The following is a 20943-nucleotide window of genomic DNA, read 5'->3' on the forward strand; positions in this document are numbered from 1 at the left end:
GGCAGCCAGAAAAAAACCAAATATGTAATAAATTTTTAAAAGTTTTATTCAATCATTACTTCAAAAATAATAACTAATTCCATAAAATATTGTAAATATAGTTATACAATTTAAAAAATGAAAACTTCACAATTGGTCAGAATTATTTGACCACAAACGATTGAACAACTAGGCTTTGAGTAAAAATGCAATGTTTTAACACATAGTACTGACTACCCCACATATTTCAATAAAACTATTTCTAAGTAAATAAATTATTTATTTACATCACACAAAAAATCAACAGTAAATTTTCTGAATAAAATATTTAAACCGTTTACGTTAAAATTTTACTTCAATATTGTAATTTAAGATTGTAATAATAATAATAATGATATAAGTAGTACACTTTATCCTAGTGTTATTTAATTTTATAAATAGTTTTACTCACGTTGCATCGGTCCTCAAAAAATCAGAATCCTTTGTGACTGGTGTTAAATCCAATACTGGCCTTTGGTAATTGTCTAGTACTTGAAGTTTGATTCCTCCCTTTATAAACAATAACCAAAACATCAATAAGAATACTCATGCCATTTAAAACTACACATATTATCTAATTAAAAATAAATAAACGCTATGCTACAGTTTTACAACAATTTAGAGAAAATCTACGATTTATAGAAATAATTGGACAATCAACAAGTAAAAGTGGAATATATACTTGCGAACCTCACAAGTATAAGCCTACGTAGTATAAATCTGTGCATATATGTGTTTAAGTGTGGCGCTTCGATTCGAGTCAGTGACCTTATACACTCTAGTGATTCCTAGTGCTCTCGAAACTCCACCAAAGATCGTACCAACAGGAATTCTTGGAGAAAGTAATGAAAAACATACGAGGTTGATAAAAAACTGGAGAATATATCTAAAAGCCGTTAATCGACTGCAGCTATTATAAAGAAATAACTCGAGGCAATATACGCGAAAGTTACGTAGGTACATTAATAATAATATTATTAGATCTATTTTTTTTTTTTTAATCGCGAAATTCTGTTTATCTGGTTTGAACAGCTTCTGCTGCAGATCAAACGGGTTTACATGTGTACCTACATTAAGAGTCGGACGCAATAAGATGCTGGTTTTTGTATGTCCTGACGTAACATCATCAAATATAAAGCATCAAAAACCATACAAGCACGCATACATAGCGAGAGCTCTGGAGGTTTAAACTGTCTGAGAAATATTAAATAAATACTTTTGTATTTTAACTTGTAATTTATATATATTATGATGTATGTTGTATGACTTTGTGCAATCCCATTTACTCGTTAACTTTAACACGATGATAATGATTATAACCTAACCACTACGATATTTTTCTGTGTATGTATCTACTAGATACATGTAATATGTTTATATGTTTATAAATTAAACTAATAGTTAACTGAATGTTTTTGATTTTATTTAAATAAGTTATACAAATTATTTATAAGCAATAAGATATAACGCAAGGTGTTAAACGAATTACATTTTTAAATAGTAATGCATAGTATAATAATGTATTACAATATGCGATAAAATGTAAGCTTATTTTACTGAAGTTTGTGCATAATATCTTTAAAAATTCGTGAAGTCAAATCGTGAACAACAAAAACTGTATGATTTATACGTGACAAAAGAATACCGCGTCAAAAGACTTCGAATATAATATAATATAAAAGGTTTAACAATACCACGGCACTATATAATATGGAATCGTTTAAAAAAAAAAAAAATACAACTAACGATTTAGTTGCAAGTTTTTACTGCGGGTAGAAGGACTATCAAGTTGCATAACCATCTATTATTATACATTTATTATCGTCTACCCTTACACAAACGACTGATTAATAATAATATAATGCACTCATAATCGCCCTGTACACGCGGAACATCGTGCAGGTCTAACGGAGGCTGCATGTAGGTAAACATTATATTTATATTGCACTATATACTGAGCGCGAGCCGGCCAGTGCGTGCCACGACGATCTAAAGTAATAATAATTCGCGACGGTGATTAATAACAATATTATCGTCCTGGGATCCTCGTCAGCTTGCGCAATCACCTATTGTCATCGCGGAGTTTTCACTCACACGGTCCGCCGCCGATCGTTAATGACATTTTGTCGACACATTAGGTCGTGATCTCGGACGGTATAGTGCATAAAGCTATTACGAGTATTAAAGAGTTAAACTTACCCGGTGAGGATACGCCAGATGCCATGTGATGTTGAATGACGAACCAGACATCAACGAAGTCTTTACTGAGCCTGCGAATAAAATAAAAACGAAAACGGTTAAATTAGGTACTATATAATATTACGTGATTCGTGTGACTTGCTTTCGACAAAGACCTATACGGACAATTTCAATTTGATTGTTGAACACTATACAGCGCACCACACACACACACACAAATACATTTGATAACTTTCAAGTAGCAATGAAACACTTATTTGATTCTATTACATGTATACCTACTATGTATACAAAGGGATTGAATGAACATTGTGCAATTACGGTTATACTACACAGTAGAAACCTCCTCATCTTATCTAAGCTTAAACACGTATAGGCAGACAACGGTATTTGAATACTTGTCTAATTCTAAAAATCTACTATGCATTTGTTAGACCGCCCTAGAATTGTCAAGAAATGCGTGTAAATAATCATTAGTTTTTTTTTAATTTGAGTTCAGTTAAACCAAAAAACCTTATACATTTTACTAATTGTAGATTCCTAATGCATAGAAGTAATAATTTTCTCGAATTATATTTCAAAAACTGAAAACCCGTCGATAATAATTACTAAGAAGACGACTTGTTCGTAACAGCAATATATAAATGATAAAATACATTTTGTCGAGTTGACAATATTACAAACCACATATTCCATGAAATGAATATAAATAATATAATAATCATCAAATTTCTAATTCGAGCCACGTGAGCTTTCTTACAGAGATATTTTCTGTTCCTGGTCTAGAAAATCTGCGATATTTGGGCTATGAGATTTTAAAACATCGCTAAAATATTTTTATGCGACGTGCTATGAATGGAAAACTACGAATTTGAAAGCCGAACGTCAAACGGACATACTCCGGGTCGTACGGCATGCATTAATCGCGACCCGCAATAGGGACAGTGTTTTGGCCCATTGCTATTGGTTTGTTTCAAAATTCCTGGCCACAGATGCGCATATAATAAGTGCGAAATTGAATGACGTTCGACACTCTTAAACAATAACAGTAAGCAATGCCTGCGCGTGTCTTTGGCACGCCACGGAATGCCGATTTTATAGGTCGTCGCGTGCCCGTCGGTCCACCACGCCGGTATGCATAAAAATAATAATAATATGATATTATTATATTATTATTATTGCGTCTGTATAACGCGAGCGCATATTATATTCGTTGTGGTTAGACGCTATATGATAGAGTGTCGTACTATATAATGCGCGCACCGGAGACCTACTGACCTTTTATATTTCCGTCGCCCACTGAACGTGCGTAAGTTTTCGCGTCATGCACCTGGTATAAGCGTATGCAGGCATGCAGCGCGCAAGTATTCCATTGTGCTCCGCGAACGGTTTCGGAACAAAAGCTGAAGAAATGAAGTAAAACGCCAATCTTCTATAGGGTAACGCGTGACGTAACTACCGTCGAAATAATACCGTAGGTTGTATAATAACGATGATAATAATAATAATCTTTGAAATCAGTATTGTTTTAAATCTAGTCGGTTTTTAGCTCTGAGCTCAGATCACTATAATATTATGTATAGTTTCGACACCTGCACCACTATACGTTACAGCGAGCGGACGTTTACTCCGATGATAATTTGAAATGATAATAATTAAGTATCCGTGTATTATAATTCTATAACGCAAAAGAGTTGTAATGTCATTAATCGCAGAAAACCACATCAAATGTACCTAATTTATTGTATTTTATTTTTATTTTGACCCAATTATACGGTATCACTGATCTGAAACTAAAATATTAATGAAATATAATATTTATTAAATTCTGATGTCATACAAAATCGGCACGTGATCCAAATACATTACATCGAAATCACAAAACCACGTTCTAGCGGACACCATTACAATTTACAAAATCCGTTTCGAATGAAATGTACTACAATTTCAGAAGCCTATATTATTTCCTTTTATGTACTTTAAGTAAATCACCGCAACTTACAAGACACGATGTACACAGATGTATGTATCAAATAGGTATTGTCCGTCCGTATATTATAATATGCACCATATACTTACTGTGTCCTTCAGAGTTCAGATAACACGCCATACTATTATAACCATAATAAACTTACACTCAAAACAAGCTTATTTTGTACAGGCGTAGGTACCTGTAGAACACGTCTTTTTAACAGCATATTTCACTTTTTTTCTTAAAACTTGTAGATATTCAGAAAAAACATCTAGATCATTTACAGGTGCAGGTTACATAATGTACACACGCTTTGTAGAAACGTGTGATTCACGTAGGCAGCTTTTTCAAGGTCGGAGGAAAGAAGAGGCGTATTGATATTGCACCTAAGACGCCTATTGCAACGCACATTACTTATGCGATGAAAATGCTTACCAATTATACGTAAGACAAATAAAACGGTTAAAATATCATAACATGTATCTATTATATTGAAATAATAAAGAATATTAATGGTATAAATAAGCTGTATGTATTTTTTAAGTAAATACTATAAAAATACAAAGCTTATAACTACATAAATGTATATATATATATATATATATATAACTTCATTCTATAAGTATTTATGTATGGCTATATCTGTTGAATATTTTATACTAGAATATTATTGATTCAATTTTAATTTTATTTGTTTCATATTTACATGTGAATGACATCTCACACAAAAAATAAGTCTAAGACTTATCCATCGTTTAAATATGTAAACGTTTTACAAAAATACTATACAAGCCAATCAGGATTTAACTGTTGTAAAAATAATAATTTAAATTTACCTAACTTTTTTTTAAAGGTGTTTTTGGTTATTTCACATAATAATATTGATGAATGAATGAGTTTGTCTGCAGATAAATTATATGTAGATAATTGAATAGATAATGAATAAAAGTGAAAGTCAAAGATGTAGTTCTTATAAATAGACTATTAAAATCATTTAGCAAGAACAATATAATATTCTTAATTGTAATTAAAGATATAAAATATATGTTATAACCCAACTGAAATACTAAGCAAGTACCTATATATATTTATTAAGATTTAAAACAACTTTTAATAATATTATAAAACCATCTTACTAAATATAAACTTGTGACTTTATTAAAACTTTAAATAATAATCAATAAGTTATAAGTATATACCTAATAAAAAGTACATACTTAAAATCTTTAACTAAAAATCAATTCTATGATAAACTAAAATATTGTTTGAAGGATACGTATGACTTATCATCATGAATTATATATTTATTAAGTACTTACGATTATGTTTTAAATATAGTGAATATAATATATTTACTATTAAAAAAACTAAATAAAACTATAAAAAGGTATATAAAAACATTTTGATTTTTAATAATAGTATTAAATTTATATGCAATTCGTGAATAATAAATAAGTGTATATTTTTTCATGAAGGAGTTCTTGTTCAGTTGTTCCTAATGCTGTGGCAAAATAGAAGTGAAAATACTATTTACTGTTCATGATCACTTTAGCCCGGACGACGTATAAAATGTTTTTTTTTTTATTTTGACAGTTACTAATGCATTAAGGAACGATAAAAACTCAACTAGAAAATTCGCTGTCAAATCACAATTATTGTAGAAGGTATTATTCATCAGAATTTAAAAAAAAAATAATGTTTTTAACGTAACAGTTAAAGATACAAGATTTATCCTCGAAAACTTAATTCGTAATACATTATACGCCTTACCACATTATAACCTACATAGGTAAAATAATATTATAATTTATAAGAACTATATAATTTTTAGTCAACCATTGCCCAAGTCATCTATTTTTCAACCTAATACACTTAGATTTCCGCCTATATTGTTTTTCTTGATAAAATGAACGTCAATCGACAATATATTTTTTTTATATTTTATCACAGTTATTTTTAATTGCAAAATACTACTGTGTATAATATTATAGTCGACTGTGTAAAAAAAAACATAGTTTAACTATAGAACGGATGAACTGCCACGTAATAAACTGTACACGTATCCTCATCTTAGGCTTTCGATATGTTGCAGTGTTGCGTAAAATAATGTGCAAGCGCGTTTTATAATTTATACACGCACCGAGCTAAAAAAGGAATCCACGTGAAGAATGATATAGAATTATATAGATATAAACGCCGTAGAATATAATATTATGTGCCCATTTCAAAACGATTATTATTTAATAATATATTTTACAATAATATTATGGGCGACGATACGACGCGTTAAGAAACTTAAGTAAGTATATTTATAAAAAAAATTATTGTGTTTGCAGCCATACGAGGATCCTTACTAATGGTGCGCCGTTATTTGTGCGTGTAAGACCGTCATCGTCGCGGAAATCGCCGAAAATCGAAAAAATTACCGGGAGAGACATCGCCGCAGGTCGACTCAACTTTCACCGAAGTGTCGGCGGCGGTCAATTTAATCTATAACGCGCTTTCTTCCGAAAGCCTGGACCACTACGGCTTTTCTTCGCCGTAGAGTCGAGCTAAAAGGAAATAAAAGGAAAAGAACATTTTAATAAATAAAAAGCCATCCGGTTTGAATCCCGGTGGTTGACCACCGGCATCGGGACCCGCACCCATATACTTCATGTACGCGTTTATGACGATGATAATGGAGTAATTATTATTGTCGTATGATTGAGTTTTTGACCCACAGCACACGCGACAAACGGAAAACATTTTGCTCGCCGTATATAGGCGAGAGACGGAAACAACAAAAGATTTTTAATGTAAACGATTGTATTGTAATATTATTACAATACTCTGCGGTGTGCGTTGAGCACATTCCATATATTACTATATGTTATTATTATAGCTATCCCACGGACCTGCAATAATAATAATAATGATATAGGTGCGTATGTACACACGGACAACAACGACGACGGTGGCGGTGGTGGCTGCGGCAATAGAAGATATTTCGTAATGGCGTGATAAATAATAATACCTAACCCGTCGAAGAGAAAGACGCGCGTGTAGAATAACGTTATGTAGTGTTGTTCGCCGGAGAAGACGATCTCGAGCCGGAGTTCGCAGGGGACGGGGCAACGATGTTTGGTCGGCGGCGGAGAGAAAACTTGTCGTGAGTGATTTTACGCGCGTATTCTCTCCGACTCGCTTGCACCGCTGCCGACGACGCCGACGCCATATAGTGTGTACATACACATATACGCGTGCCGGTCACGAGCTTGTCGTGGGATCTTCTCGCCGGCAGCCGTGAAAGTGAATATTATTATTATTATTATTATTACTATCGTTAATATTATTATATTTTTTTTACTACTACGCGCACTATTCGAAACCCGTCGAACGCGTCTGTCGTATATACCATAAACATATATACTTACGACGATGGCGGCCCTTGAAAAACATCAGACCCAGTGGCTAATAATACGTCGTCAAGGACCTTTGGCCCGACGACCCCACTGACACTTTGACCACGGTCATCTGAACGTCTACGATTGTTCTCTACGAAATTTAAAATGCTGTAATATACGCTCGACGAAATACGAATTATTACCTGTTGCTGCTGCTATTGGGATTTATTAATTTAAATATATTTTAATCTAACCACTAATACTACTTTTTCTTTCACCTGGTATTCGCATCAAACGGACGTACGTGAACATATTGCGCATCATAAGTTTGTATTTAGTAATGAATGGTTGATTAATTATATAGGTTAGGTATACATAATATAATAACCGTTTTCTTACTAAGACTTACAATAAAAATATTACATATTGTGACCTTAAAGGTTTTAACATTTCCAAAATTAAATCAAAGTTTAGTGTTATACTTCTTATTACCACGTATCTAAATACTTTTATAAAAAATTGTTTAATTGTTGATTTGAAATGTTTACTTTTAGGAATTCAGAATAACTATTAACATAATAATACACAGATTTTCTCACAGTTACATTGGTAAAAATATGATGTTACATAAATCTAACATTAATAAATATAATGTATAATGTGAAATAGCTATAGAGCAACAAAATAGAATAAATGTATTGTCTGTGTTCCAGTATGTATAAAATGTTTAAAAAAATCAAAGAATGAAAATTTAATTTGTATTTCATTTTTTTCTAGAGTTTGTCAAGAGTTTTATTTTATCGTAAATGTTTTTGTCCGGAAAATTTAAGTATTCAACATTAAGTATATTATAAACAGTGTTTTTATAGTGCAACTGCTGATGATAAGAAAAACATTTCCAATTACAACGGTAGATAATACTTAAAAAAAAGTTTATGAATAGTTACATATTATTAATTACTTTAAAAAGCTTCTCTTAGATAATAATACCATAAATTAAATTAAATAAAAAAATACTCCTGATTATTTATTCATAAATATATTATAAAGACGAATTTCAACTACTATATTATATCAATACAAAATCATATGTATAGTTAAAATTAATGTTCAATGTGCAACTCTCTCATATTAATTTTCAAATGAACTTCATATTTTCAAATATGATATAAACTTCGATGGTATGAATTACAAAACAAAATCTAAAATTGCACTGTACATATAAACACACATATACATACACGCTATCAAATAGAGTATCCTATGAAAATTTCTCCAGTAGTGCGTATATATCGTTTAACCATAACTGGTATTTGGTGACGAGAAAGTATAACTGAAACACACGGGGATAAGTGAAACAAATTAAATAAATACACTCCTTGCTAGAGCACATATGTACATCGTATATGTATGTTATTAATCTAGAAATTATTGTTAAACAAGATTTCAAATGTTACGCGACAGGTGTTATCGCTCTCCGTAAATTATAATCATTGCACACACCCAAATTGACAAAATTTTGGTCCTGATTTGTGGACGACTAAAACGAAAGCGTGTACCTACATGCCATACACACGTACCTACCTATATATCCTGAAAAGATGAACGTGCTTATTAACGGATACGTTTACCGAATGAAATTATCATAATTAGCGTTATGCAATGTGGACGTGACTATGAAACGGAAATATAAATTTTGATCCACACCAGTCGATTGAAATTTAAATACATAAAATAGTGTTTGTGCTTTCACGAATATTATATATAGTTATATTATATAGTTTTTATCACGTGTGTATAGAGAAGTATGATGGAATTACGATAAATTGGTTACCTACTATAATATTTTGTATAAATTCAATAGCTTCATAAAAGTTATTCTTGCGTATTTAGACTACCTACATGCGGTTTTATAAGTACAAATTATCGGACAAACCAATGAACTCGACTGATAAACTTCATGATTTAAAATATCTTGTACAGTTATATATAATAACATCAAAATATACATAAGCAGCATACATCATGAAAAGAATTCTAAAATCTTGTGTATATGTGGTTGCGATTAAACGGTTTAGTTTAGAACATCAAAACCACATTTCTGTTAAGTTTAAAAGATAATATACTTAAATATATGTAAGGCGATTCGGTCTGAAAAATTTAGAGCCATAAGACCACTATTTGTCATAAACTTTCATATTTTTAGTTGAAATGTACAGAATACTAATTAAAATGAAAGAATTATAAGAACGTAAAGAGATTTTAAGTATTTGAACAAATTGACTACAATTAAAACAATTACAAATTAAATTAAAAAATTAGATTTATTACGAAAATTCTATAAGTAAATAAAGTTTTATATTTTTTATTAATAAGGATAATTGTTTTAATGTGAATTTTGATCCTGGAAAAAAGTCGTACAGATAAATTGAAAAGTAAACAATAGATATAATTTAGTACAATTTATAATAGGTGAAAATGAATAGAAAAGGAAAAGTTTTTAAATATTTAATTTTGTTTTCTTGAAAAACATATAACATTCTCGATATGTTTTAATATTTAAAAGAGCAAATATTGTACTTAAAAAATGTTGCTGACTAAATCATTACTGGTTGCCTCTTGAATCTATTCACTGTGCAGACATGATGCTCCTTTCGCTTCTCACGATTAAACACTTATGGGAAAACTTTTCAACCCATGGTTGATTGTGGTTTTTGCATACACGTCTTCAGGTCATGGATAGGTCATAGAAAACGATTTGAATAATAGAACAGTTATTATACTTGAAGAAAAACACTAGATATAGATTACTTCTTCAAAACAGAGTAAAATATATAGTATTTATAACGTACAGCCGTACCACAGCAGACCATAATATTATATTCGTATACGCGGTCCAAATAAATTCAGGCAATAAACAAACGGGCGGGGTCCTCCCGAGATTGTTTTACTTTCAATTTCAATACGTTCTTCGCATTCTTCTGTTCAAGGCTGTTATCGTTTAAAAATAAAATGATTCTTCTGGCATTCGACCAGCCTTCTAATTTGCATCATACATAAATATTGGTCAATTTAATATTTATGTAGAGTAAAAATGATCGATTAACTATTTTGATCAAAACCGATAGTGACCTAACCCTCATATTCTTTGTATACCAAATGAAATAATAATAATAGATGTTAATAAACTTAAAAACATTAGCTTTGGTTATATAAAACAATATAGGTGCATAGGTAGTATTAACTAAATATGTTCGATAAAAAAATGTATACACGGAAATACACTAAATTCTACGTAGGGAAGTAAAATGAATAAATGAACATTTATTCGAGGTTAATTGTTAAAGTATCCTTGAATATAAAAAATAAATAAACATATAACTTTCTATTGACATAGACAATCATATAGACAAACTTTCGATTTCATCTTGTAATAATTCTAATAAGTTAATAAATCAATAAATCAATAATTTATCATACTGTAATAAATATTTCGAAGTAATTAAAATAATTAAATTTCACGAAATAAAATATATCTTGTAAATCTTACGTTTTCAAAATAAAATAAAACTATTACGTCCATCCGTGTAACACCGACACGGTGTGTTTCAAATAAACCAGGTATTCATTCATAGTATTATTAATTTATACAATAATCGAGGGAGAGAAGTGGCTAGACGGGATTCCTACAGCACCACGTTGCTACAGCAGTGAACAACAAGCTACTACGTTTCGGTATGTCTTCTAAACAAATTACGGGTGTATACTATACTATACAGTACATAGAATACAGCAGCATTTTATACACCAATAGGTGTTGAATATATTTTTTACCTAGAGGTGGGCTGTATTCGACCAATGACGTACTATTGTGTAACGCCTGTAGTTAAATTACTATTATACCGATGCCTATATGTTATTTTTTTCCACCTTTTTCTATTGCAACATAGTATTTTTTGTGGTATACCAACCGATTGTATAGGAACGAATTACACTTGTTTTTTTTCGTGTGCAAAATCATAATAATCATTTTTAGATAAATTTCAAAATATATGTGTCCGATACTCCGTTCAATAACCCAAGAATTTTACGTCGGTAAATACAAAACATAATACATAATACAATATACGTCCTAATAATATTAATTCAACCATACATACATAAATCATAATGATATGTACCTACATTAAAAAAATGTTACGTCTTACGTGAATCAATACATACTGAGAATATTTATGTTGTGAATATTACACAATCGGAATTACTTCGGCTATTATAAATAACAATATTATATAGTAACTACATTTCATATCGCATTTTTAGATTAAAAAGCCTTGGCCTAAACATTAATTTAATGTTTTCTTTTCTTAAGTATAACTGAACAAATAAATAATTGTACATACTTAGATAGATATATTTTATAGATTGAAATGAAACTCTTATCATCTTAAATTATTATGTACCTATTTATTTATAACTAGTTTTTTTTTATTTTTATTTTGCTTGGTCATGAATAATTTTATGTTTCTGTATAATGTTAATTTCATTCATTCTATGATCAATAATTTTGAATTTTCATTACCACAATGCAATGGAACAATTAAACTTCAATTTTGAATCAAAACCAAAAAAAAAAATTTTGATTTTTACGAAAATTGATAAAAATAAGTTAATATAAATAACTAATACTTTCAATGAATTGGAATTGAATGAATATAATATACTAACCCTTTTATAGATACAACTGCAGGATATCAATTGTAGTAAATGAAAAAAAAATAAATCTAACATCTTCGCATACCCTGTAGGCTATAGGTATATTCTTAATCCGTGCACTAGTAAAGCTAGCTCACATAATACTTATCTATTATAATTATTTATTAATACACACACGCGCGTACACTATATATATTATAATATATATATATTTATATTTGAATTGATTAATACAATTGTATTATTATTAATATACTATTATTAAAGCTCACACATATGCGTGTCCTTCGGCAGATCCGTCCGATCGATCGATAGCTGCCTCAGGATATGAAAATCTCATCTGCCTACGTCTATACTCTATAGACCTTTTGTATGTACGGTGTTGTTATAAAACAGAATTAGTTATTTTGCATCAGTTGGCCACTTTGTTGTAGTGTTATGATGAATTTTCGAACAATTACTCGTAAAGATATTTCATGAAACACTCAGATGAAAAAAAAAATACTTAACGGCACAATGGTCGATGTTGTCTATTGTTTGTAACATACATAACACATAATATATTATAATATAGACAAGTATCGAATAAACTACATAAATGCAAATAGATCAACAGAGAAAACAACAAATGTGAACTAGAAATATAAAGCTTTGATGGCTAATTGTAATTACTACATGTCATTATTATAATTTTTAATAAGGTATATGTAATAATTAGGGCTCGGGACTTTATGTGCTTAAAATCTTAAAAATATGCGCATACATTTGCACCAAAAAATATCAAAATATACGCTTTAATATGCATTTATTTTTAATAAAAAATACATACTTATTCAAATTGAATTTTAAAAAAAACATATCTTGTACATATTTCTAAAAATGTATATTATATACATACTATATTATTAAAAAAAAAAAATGTCAAACTATTGAATAGGAGGTCTTTGGATTTTTCAACACTCAGCATCTTCTATATCTATCAATTATAATTTTTATGTATTAAAAAATAATCATTTTATAATTCTAATTATGTACCCTAACCTGTGTTAGGTAAGTAAAAATAATATTGTCTTCAGAGCTAAAAATAAAATGGGTTCCCTGTAACGCTATTGATTATCGCCTTATCGGTATTATTGCCGAAAAAATCATGTAGATAAAATTGATTAATTTTCTAAAAATATGATTTAAGAGTAAATAACCAAAAATATTTTAAAATATGCAATAAAAATCAATAAGTCTTAAAAATATGCATTTGTAGAAAAAAATTCTAAAATATGCAAACATATGCATAATAAATTTTTAAACTTTAACTTCAAATACCACAACACAAATTTGAACTGGATCAGATTTATTCTATTTACTTCCCGAACAAATATGCAAATGCATAAGGTCCCGAGCCCTGGTAATAATAGTAATAATATGTTTAAAAACGTCATACACTAAACTTCCGAAATCACTAGTTGAATCACTATATCAGGGATTCCAACTCTATTTCTACCACCATCAAATGTATGTTTGTCTAATTTTCTCAACAAACTTTGATATCTATTTATATATTGTGGTATTTGCCAACCGAATATCATCCATTTTTATGTAATTTTTATTTAAACAGCTAAATATAATATTTAAATCTCTCTCTACTACTGTCAACAAATATTTAGAATAAAAAAATATCTTACCTTTAGGCATACCACAAGGGCCAGGCGTTCTGCTCGTATCCAGAAAGTCGAGGTCGTAGGTACGGGCTGGAGGAAATGTGAGGGCAACATGGCTCGTGGTACTGTACACCAGACAGGCCACCACGGCCAATATTAATTCCCATGAATTTGAGTTCATGACGAACACAGTGACGTACTTAAGCTATTCTCAAACCCATTTTGTACGACCTATAAAATAAAAAAAAAATAATAAATAGACATATTAATATATAATACTAGGTTAATATAACTAGTATAACTATATATATATATATTACTACGTGTTTACGACCATGTGGTAATATTGCTAACAAATATATAGTTTAATAAAGTATTAGATTCAATGAACATACATGTCAAAATTATGTTTATTTACTAAATATACTTATAATTCGATAAATTTACTAATTTTATTGGAGGTATGGAATATAGATATCATTTTAATGTACATATTTTATAATGTGTTAATTTTTGTTTTGATACAATAATTGAATAAGTCTATTAGAGGCTAATACTTTAATAAACGGTGAAAGTTTAATAAAGTTCTAAATGTTACCATGTGGATTAGGTTGTAATACATTTAACATTTCCGAAAATTACCAAATTAATGTCTTACGAGTATAACATTAGAAGTAGTATTTAACTTTTATCTTTACTTATTTAACAACGTGAAGAAATAGTTTTCTTAAGATAGGTGCATACATTTTCTAATCGTTATTTTCTGTCAGCTATCACCCAAGGGCATCAACCAAGTTACATTTTACGAACGATTAACTATCGTAATATATTATATTATGTATTATACCCAAAGAAGATTTACCACTAACCAGTATTAAGATATAAGAATTATAAATGATCTAAAAAATGCAATACTCTTAAGAAAATATAATATTAAATAAGTTACTTTTTATGACGTTATAGTCTGTAAATAATCTTATACTTTACCCTTATCTTTATACTTAGGTTATTGAATTAGAAAAATTTACGAATTCATACTACGTATATAGTTTACGTTAAATCCAAGCATATATTATTTAAGTTGAAACAATAATTTACAGTCAAAAACGGTTTTCATTATTTCATTATAGACACGGTCATATTATTAAATAACCGTGATTATAAATACACGTCTAAAATAAATCATATTGTTGTTAAAACACCCGCATCAGGATATGAATTTAAATGACATTCAACTCTATTTCATATAATAAATTAATGTGTTTATTTAGCATATAATAATGCGTATTGTATTACAAAACCTACAGCAAAAGGGTTGACAACCTTGCAGGTTAAAGTGCACTAACCTAGACATAATATTATAATAATTAAAATGATACGCTATCAGTTTTCTTTTATCCGTCATGGCATCATCTCACAGCAGTGTCGTCTAAATAATTAGTCGATCCGTTTTTTACGACAAAAACGTCAACTTCTTTCAAAGAATATAATAATTTTAACAATAATATATAAATATATATATATATATATATATATTATATACCTATATGTATATTGTATATAATATAATACCTATAATATGTACCTATAACGTGGATATAAAAAATACAATATTTACATTACGGAGAAAAAACTTATCTTTCGTCACTGCTGTATATATATAGCTACATAAATCATGCGTATATTGCCTAAATTTGCCCAGAACCATCTTTCTTTTCTTTTTTATTATTTCGTAACATGCTGCAGTGAAGTCGTCAACAGTGGACAAATCGTTTCCTAGTCATTTATATGATTGACCACATATGTACTATAAGTACACCGCATGGGCAGCATTCACGTATATTCGCAGTTCATATATGTAAGATGAATATCTTCTTACGCTCAGAAAGCACAGGAATGTCGATCTATGTCGTCATATCACAGTCGATGATAATATTTTTCTGGGACACCAAACTAGAAAACATTTTCGCAATAACGCACACAACATTGCACTAGACCATTGAGATGTATTTATATACTACAGAGTAGTACCTACAAAAATCCACACGAGTAAACACTTAGTACATGTATATAATAATAATATTATGTACCTATGTATCATTAGCCAACAAGAAACCGACCGCGCCTGGAGGCCCTATACATCATATGGTGTTCTTCCATACACTATATCATTTTCTACATGACTTCCAATATGGTACGAAATCAAAGATTGAAAAAGTGAGTGAAGATATACTACACTTACGAAATAAAGATATAATACAATAAACGTATAATAGTAATATGTTCACTCGTCAATTGTAGCGTAGACACAAATGTGTTGTACCCCGCGTTAAAGTCACTAACCGACACTGAACGGTGGGCCAAACGCAATTCATAAAAAGTATCTCTCATAGTTTCATATTTTTTTTTTTATTATTATATTATTATTAATATTATTTTAGTTCAAATTGTACTCGATTTACTACTGAAAATTTAATTACAATACTATATGAAATAATACTAAAATATATCATTAAGACGATAGAAATAAAATAACCGAGGAGAAATATAAAACAATAAAAGAATTAATATGATTTAAATTTTGGTTTTTGTTTAATACATACAAAAAGTATTGATCTCATAAAGCATAAATTAAAAAAACTAGTTAATTAATATCTATTTGTGCAACTAATTCATACTTAAAATATTATAGAATATTTTTAATTTTTAAATTAGATAAAGCTAAATATCATAGTTAAATGCATACATTGCAAAAAATAATATTAGAAATCTTTTTACATATCTGGTGTCTTTTACAACAAAACGATTATAATTTTCATATATTATACTCGTACATCTATTCTAATATCAAAATCCTTCGAAATTATTGTGCTCAACGAGTTGTCACCGACATCCAATTACGTTAAATTTGCAAACTCACGACAACCGGTTTGGACTCCGTCGTTGAGATGAATCCGTAACGTGAACCGGATAATATACAATATCGCCCGGTCAACGGTTAGCTTATTGCATCAGGCGTCTACATGTTAGTTTAACATATGTCATTTCGTACCGTTATTCTTAACATTACTGTATAAAGTAAAATTGAAAAAGTAAAACAAAATATATGAATACTATTTAAAGAGTATCCATATTATCTATATGTGAAATCGAATTTATAAATTATAATTTCTTATATACCTAACCTATGTATTTAATCTGTATTTTTTTTTCATTTATTTTATATCAAATAGCCAATATCAGAAAATATTTGCTATTGACAATTAAATTTTGTTTGTGTTAATAGTATGATTCTAAATAAATAAAATATTCATAATATAACCATCTATATTATAAATATTATTCTAGTATCTATTGATACAAGTCTACAGTAGCCATATAATCTTTAAATCTTTAGTACTTATTATTTATATTTTAAACTAATTTTGAATTAAAAATATATATTTTTATTATTTGAAGAAATAATATAATATAGGTAAGTAGATTATTATTATTATTAAATTTAATAGTTTAACAGCGGACTTATTTTATGTAACGTATATGAGTAATAGATATAGTCAAAATTAAATGTATTAGATATTTACTTATTAAATATTTTAAAATGTCGTATTTATTATGTACATTTATATTTAAACGGTAAGCGATTACTGTACTATCTTGAAATATCTATCTAGTTTTGAGATTTTTAGCTACATATTTTATTATAATTTCATGAATACTTGCATAGTACGAACATTTATTAAGTCAACAAATAAAAAACTTTATTACCCGTCGTTTCAAATAAAAAAATGTATTATATTTCCTATAGATTTTTATTGAAAATCATTAATGTACAATTAACCTATACCTGTATCTACTATTAGAGATCAAGATGCACATAATAAATTCATTAGAAAAACTTAATAAAAATAACATAAATCAATGCTGACGTGATTGTACAGAACAAAATAGTTTTGTTTCTTAAAATAAAAATGTACTATGCTGTGATTGTTTTTTTTTTTTTTTATAGAAAAAAAAATAAGAAGCATGTGTTGCTCATAAAAACAAAATAGTAAAATTGTTGAGATACGGTCATGACATAATTTTTTTTTTAATTTAAAATAAAATCGTAAACTTAAGGTTATATGCACATTACGATTTTTAAATATATATAAATAAACAATTGCTATTGAATTATATTGTGTATGACTGAAGACTGTTAAATATTATACTGATAATATATTTTTTTTAATACATTTTTTTGTACTTAATTTTATTAAATTATAGAATAACTGTATTATATATAATATATAAAATAATTATTGTATATAGTTTTAATACAACAAACTACTACATATTTTTTTTATTTAATCACCAAAATATTTTACCTATAATATTATGTTTTATTAATTTACCTTATATACTTTTATGTCTATGTGACTTTTAATATATCATATATGTTTTAGGTATTTTAAATCTTTCATTCTATAATAAAGAATACAAAATATAGGTAAGTAATAGGTAAAAAAATGCAAAGGAAAAATTGAAAATCATCCTTGTCCGTTTGATTATAATAAGTTATGCTAGATAATAGTTCATGTATTATAGGTATAGGTACATGTCGTCGGTGCCGCATCACGGGCCATTGCCGGTTTGCATCACAACGGTATGATAATAATGATAATAAAATATAATAATAACTATTTCGCAGCTTGATTTTAGTAGTTGGCCAATATACACAATATTTATCGCTGTTAAATTATGTCTCTGAAATATTGTTCGTTCGATGAAAACGTGCGTGTGTCGAACACGTCCGAGCTGTCCACGACATACGTGACTTAACCCGAACAAAAAAATGTGCTCAGTACGAAAAAACAAAAACAGTTATGTTTAAGCAAAAAAAATACCTGTCAATAGAGTATTGGATACGGATATATTAAAAATAAAAAATTAAATAAAAGGCATTAAAAGTGGTTGGAAACAATTCAGTAGCGGAGCTATATATAATATATATATAATACAGTACTACAGAGTATTGCAATTATTCACATATTACCGTTGTCCATTGCGTTTTAAATTTCGATTTAAAAGTTTAAAGAACAATTTTATGTGGTTGAATATAATAATTACTTCACTTTATTTTGACCGATTACATGCACAATATATTATAGCGGTTATGTATAATGTAGATCGATAGAAAAACGTTTTTTCACTAACTGCATGGGATCAAATATGATCAATAGCTGTTTAAAAATATCCAAAACCACATTATAAATTTACAAATAGTACTAAAACGTTATACTATATTATATCAAATTGGTTATATTATACAAATAGAGAGTATGGAAATATCTTTCATATAGGAACCTGATTTTCTTCTTTGGGAGATTCCCGCATTCTTCTGACTTGTGTGTAATACTTAATTCTATTAGTTGACTCACTTGAACTTGGGTGGTGTTTATGATATATTTTGACAGATATTTCCAATGCGTTATACCTGCATAGTTAGATATTATTTTTTCCTTCATGACGTATCGATTGTTTACGGTTTTGAAATAATTGTATAATATGATTCTATTCAGTTTAACCTTGTTAAAAACACAACTATTATAAATTTATAAGATTCAACGAAACGTGGTTTCGACATAAGAACACGTAATATTATTGTAATTAAAATTAACGATGACTGTTAAATACACTCACGCATATATAAAATATATACATTTATATTTAAACACATTATAGGTACATATTATAGTAAATAGTTGTATACAAACAAATTACTTTTAAGCACAAAATATACATTTTTTAACCTTATAATACTATAACAACAACAATAGTTGAATGTAAATATAATTTAGATAATTACAATTAATTCAGAGATTGGACGGCGATTTTTATTTTATAACATTAGGTACCCATCAGATACTTCACAATTCACATGCGATGAATATATTGATAAGAGGTGTGATTAAGTCAGTAAAGACATATCTATATGTCTACATAATATTAAACTACAGGCTCAGCCATCAGAGGGTCATTACGTTAATGTTTTAAAACCAATACACTATTAGCTGTAGACGGTGTAGTCGTAAACTTCAATGTCTGTACATGTCTATTACCTTGTTATAACGAACCATGGGTACCCATAATGGGAAATTTTCACTAAAATAATTTATAAATATTTTAATAACTTATACAATATATATACAATACATTTATCGAGCAACCTAAGCTAACCTAGTGGTATAAAATCTCTAATGGAAGAGGATCGTTGGCGCCGCGGGTGTAAAAAAAAAACCTATCAACAAGACCGCCGACGGTCGGAAGAGGGTTGAATAATTCTTTGTGTTACGTTCACTCACCTGTTCGTGTAAGACAACGTAAATATTGTTGGCGCGTCTGGAAATCTGTGTATTTGGTTGGTTTAATTCTGTTCGAACACCGCGGTACAGTACAATATTGTCGTAACAAAAGCGATTCGCAAAATAATATATAAGAAAATGTTTCGTCACTCGGGTTTTTACGTAAACGGGCGCGCGTGATCGTAAGACTTCGCATACAACAAGAAAGAGAAAACAACCGACCGGTACGGAACGCGCGAACGATCTGACGACACCTGACGGACTGCGATAGTTCGGTGTAACAGCGGCGGCGCGACCAACAATTTCCCGGTATCTCGGCGGCACTCACAATTCTTCGTCGCGTTACCAAAGACGCGCGCGGGCACAACACTACCAGACGTACCGACCACCGCGCATGCGTCACCGCGATACGACGTTCACGCCGAACTAGTCATCGTCGTGGTTACCGGACGGATATCGTGTGTCAGCGAAACGCGCCCTAAACCGCCGATGTTTTTTTATTTCAATTTCTACTGTTATACTCCACTGGACACTCGGGACCGCGTTTAGAAGTAATACGTTTAAATGATTGAACCATTAAACGTTTGCAAGATTAGCGGGTTCAATTAGTCCAACGTCGTCGCGTACAGCATATGGGTATACTACGACGAGTA

General features: G+C 29.4%; 1 protein-coding gene across 2 annotated transcripts in view; it reads right to left on the minus strand.

The window, feature by feature from the left end:
• LOC113551124 overlaps positions 1 to 20589 on the minus strand; it is a 40901-nt gene extending 20312 nt beyond the window's left edge. For both annotated transcript variants that reach the window (XM_026953168.1, XM_026953169.1), the window contains exons 1-4: positions 20291 to 20589; positions 13971 to 14177; positions 2218 to 2288; positions 431 to 528 (exon numbers count right to left, since the gene is read on the minus strand). In XM_026953168.1, the coding sequence (XP_026808969.1) occupies positions 431 to 528; positions 2218 to 2288; positions 13971 to 14127 (326 nt within the window). In that variant the 5' untranslated portion in view covers positions 14128 to 14177; positions 20291 to 20589. The remainder of the gene's footprint in view (positions 1 to 430; positions 529 to 2217; positions 2289 to 13970; positions 14178 to 20290) is intronic.
• Positions 20590 to 20943: the final 354 nt, after the last annotated feature.

The sequence above is a fragment of the Rhopalosiphum maidis genome, chromosome 2, assembly GCF_003676215.2.
Source record: "Rhopalosiphum maidis isolate BTI-1 chromosome 2, ASM367621v3, whole genome shotgun sequence".
NCBI lineage: Eukaryota > Metazoa > Arthropoda > Insecta > Hemiptera > Aphididae > Rhopalosiphum > Rhopalosiphum maidis.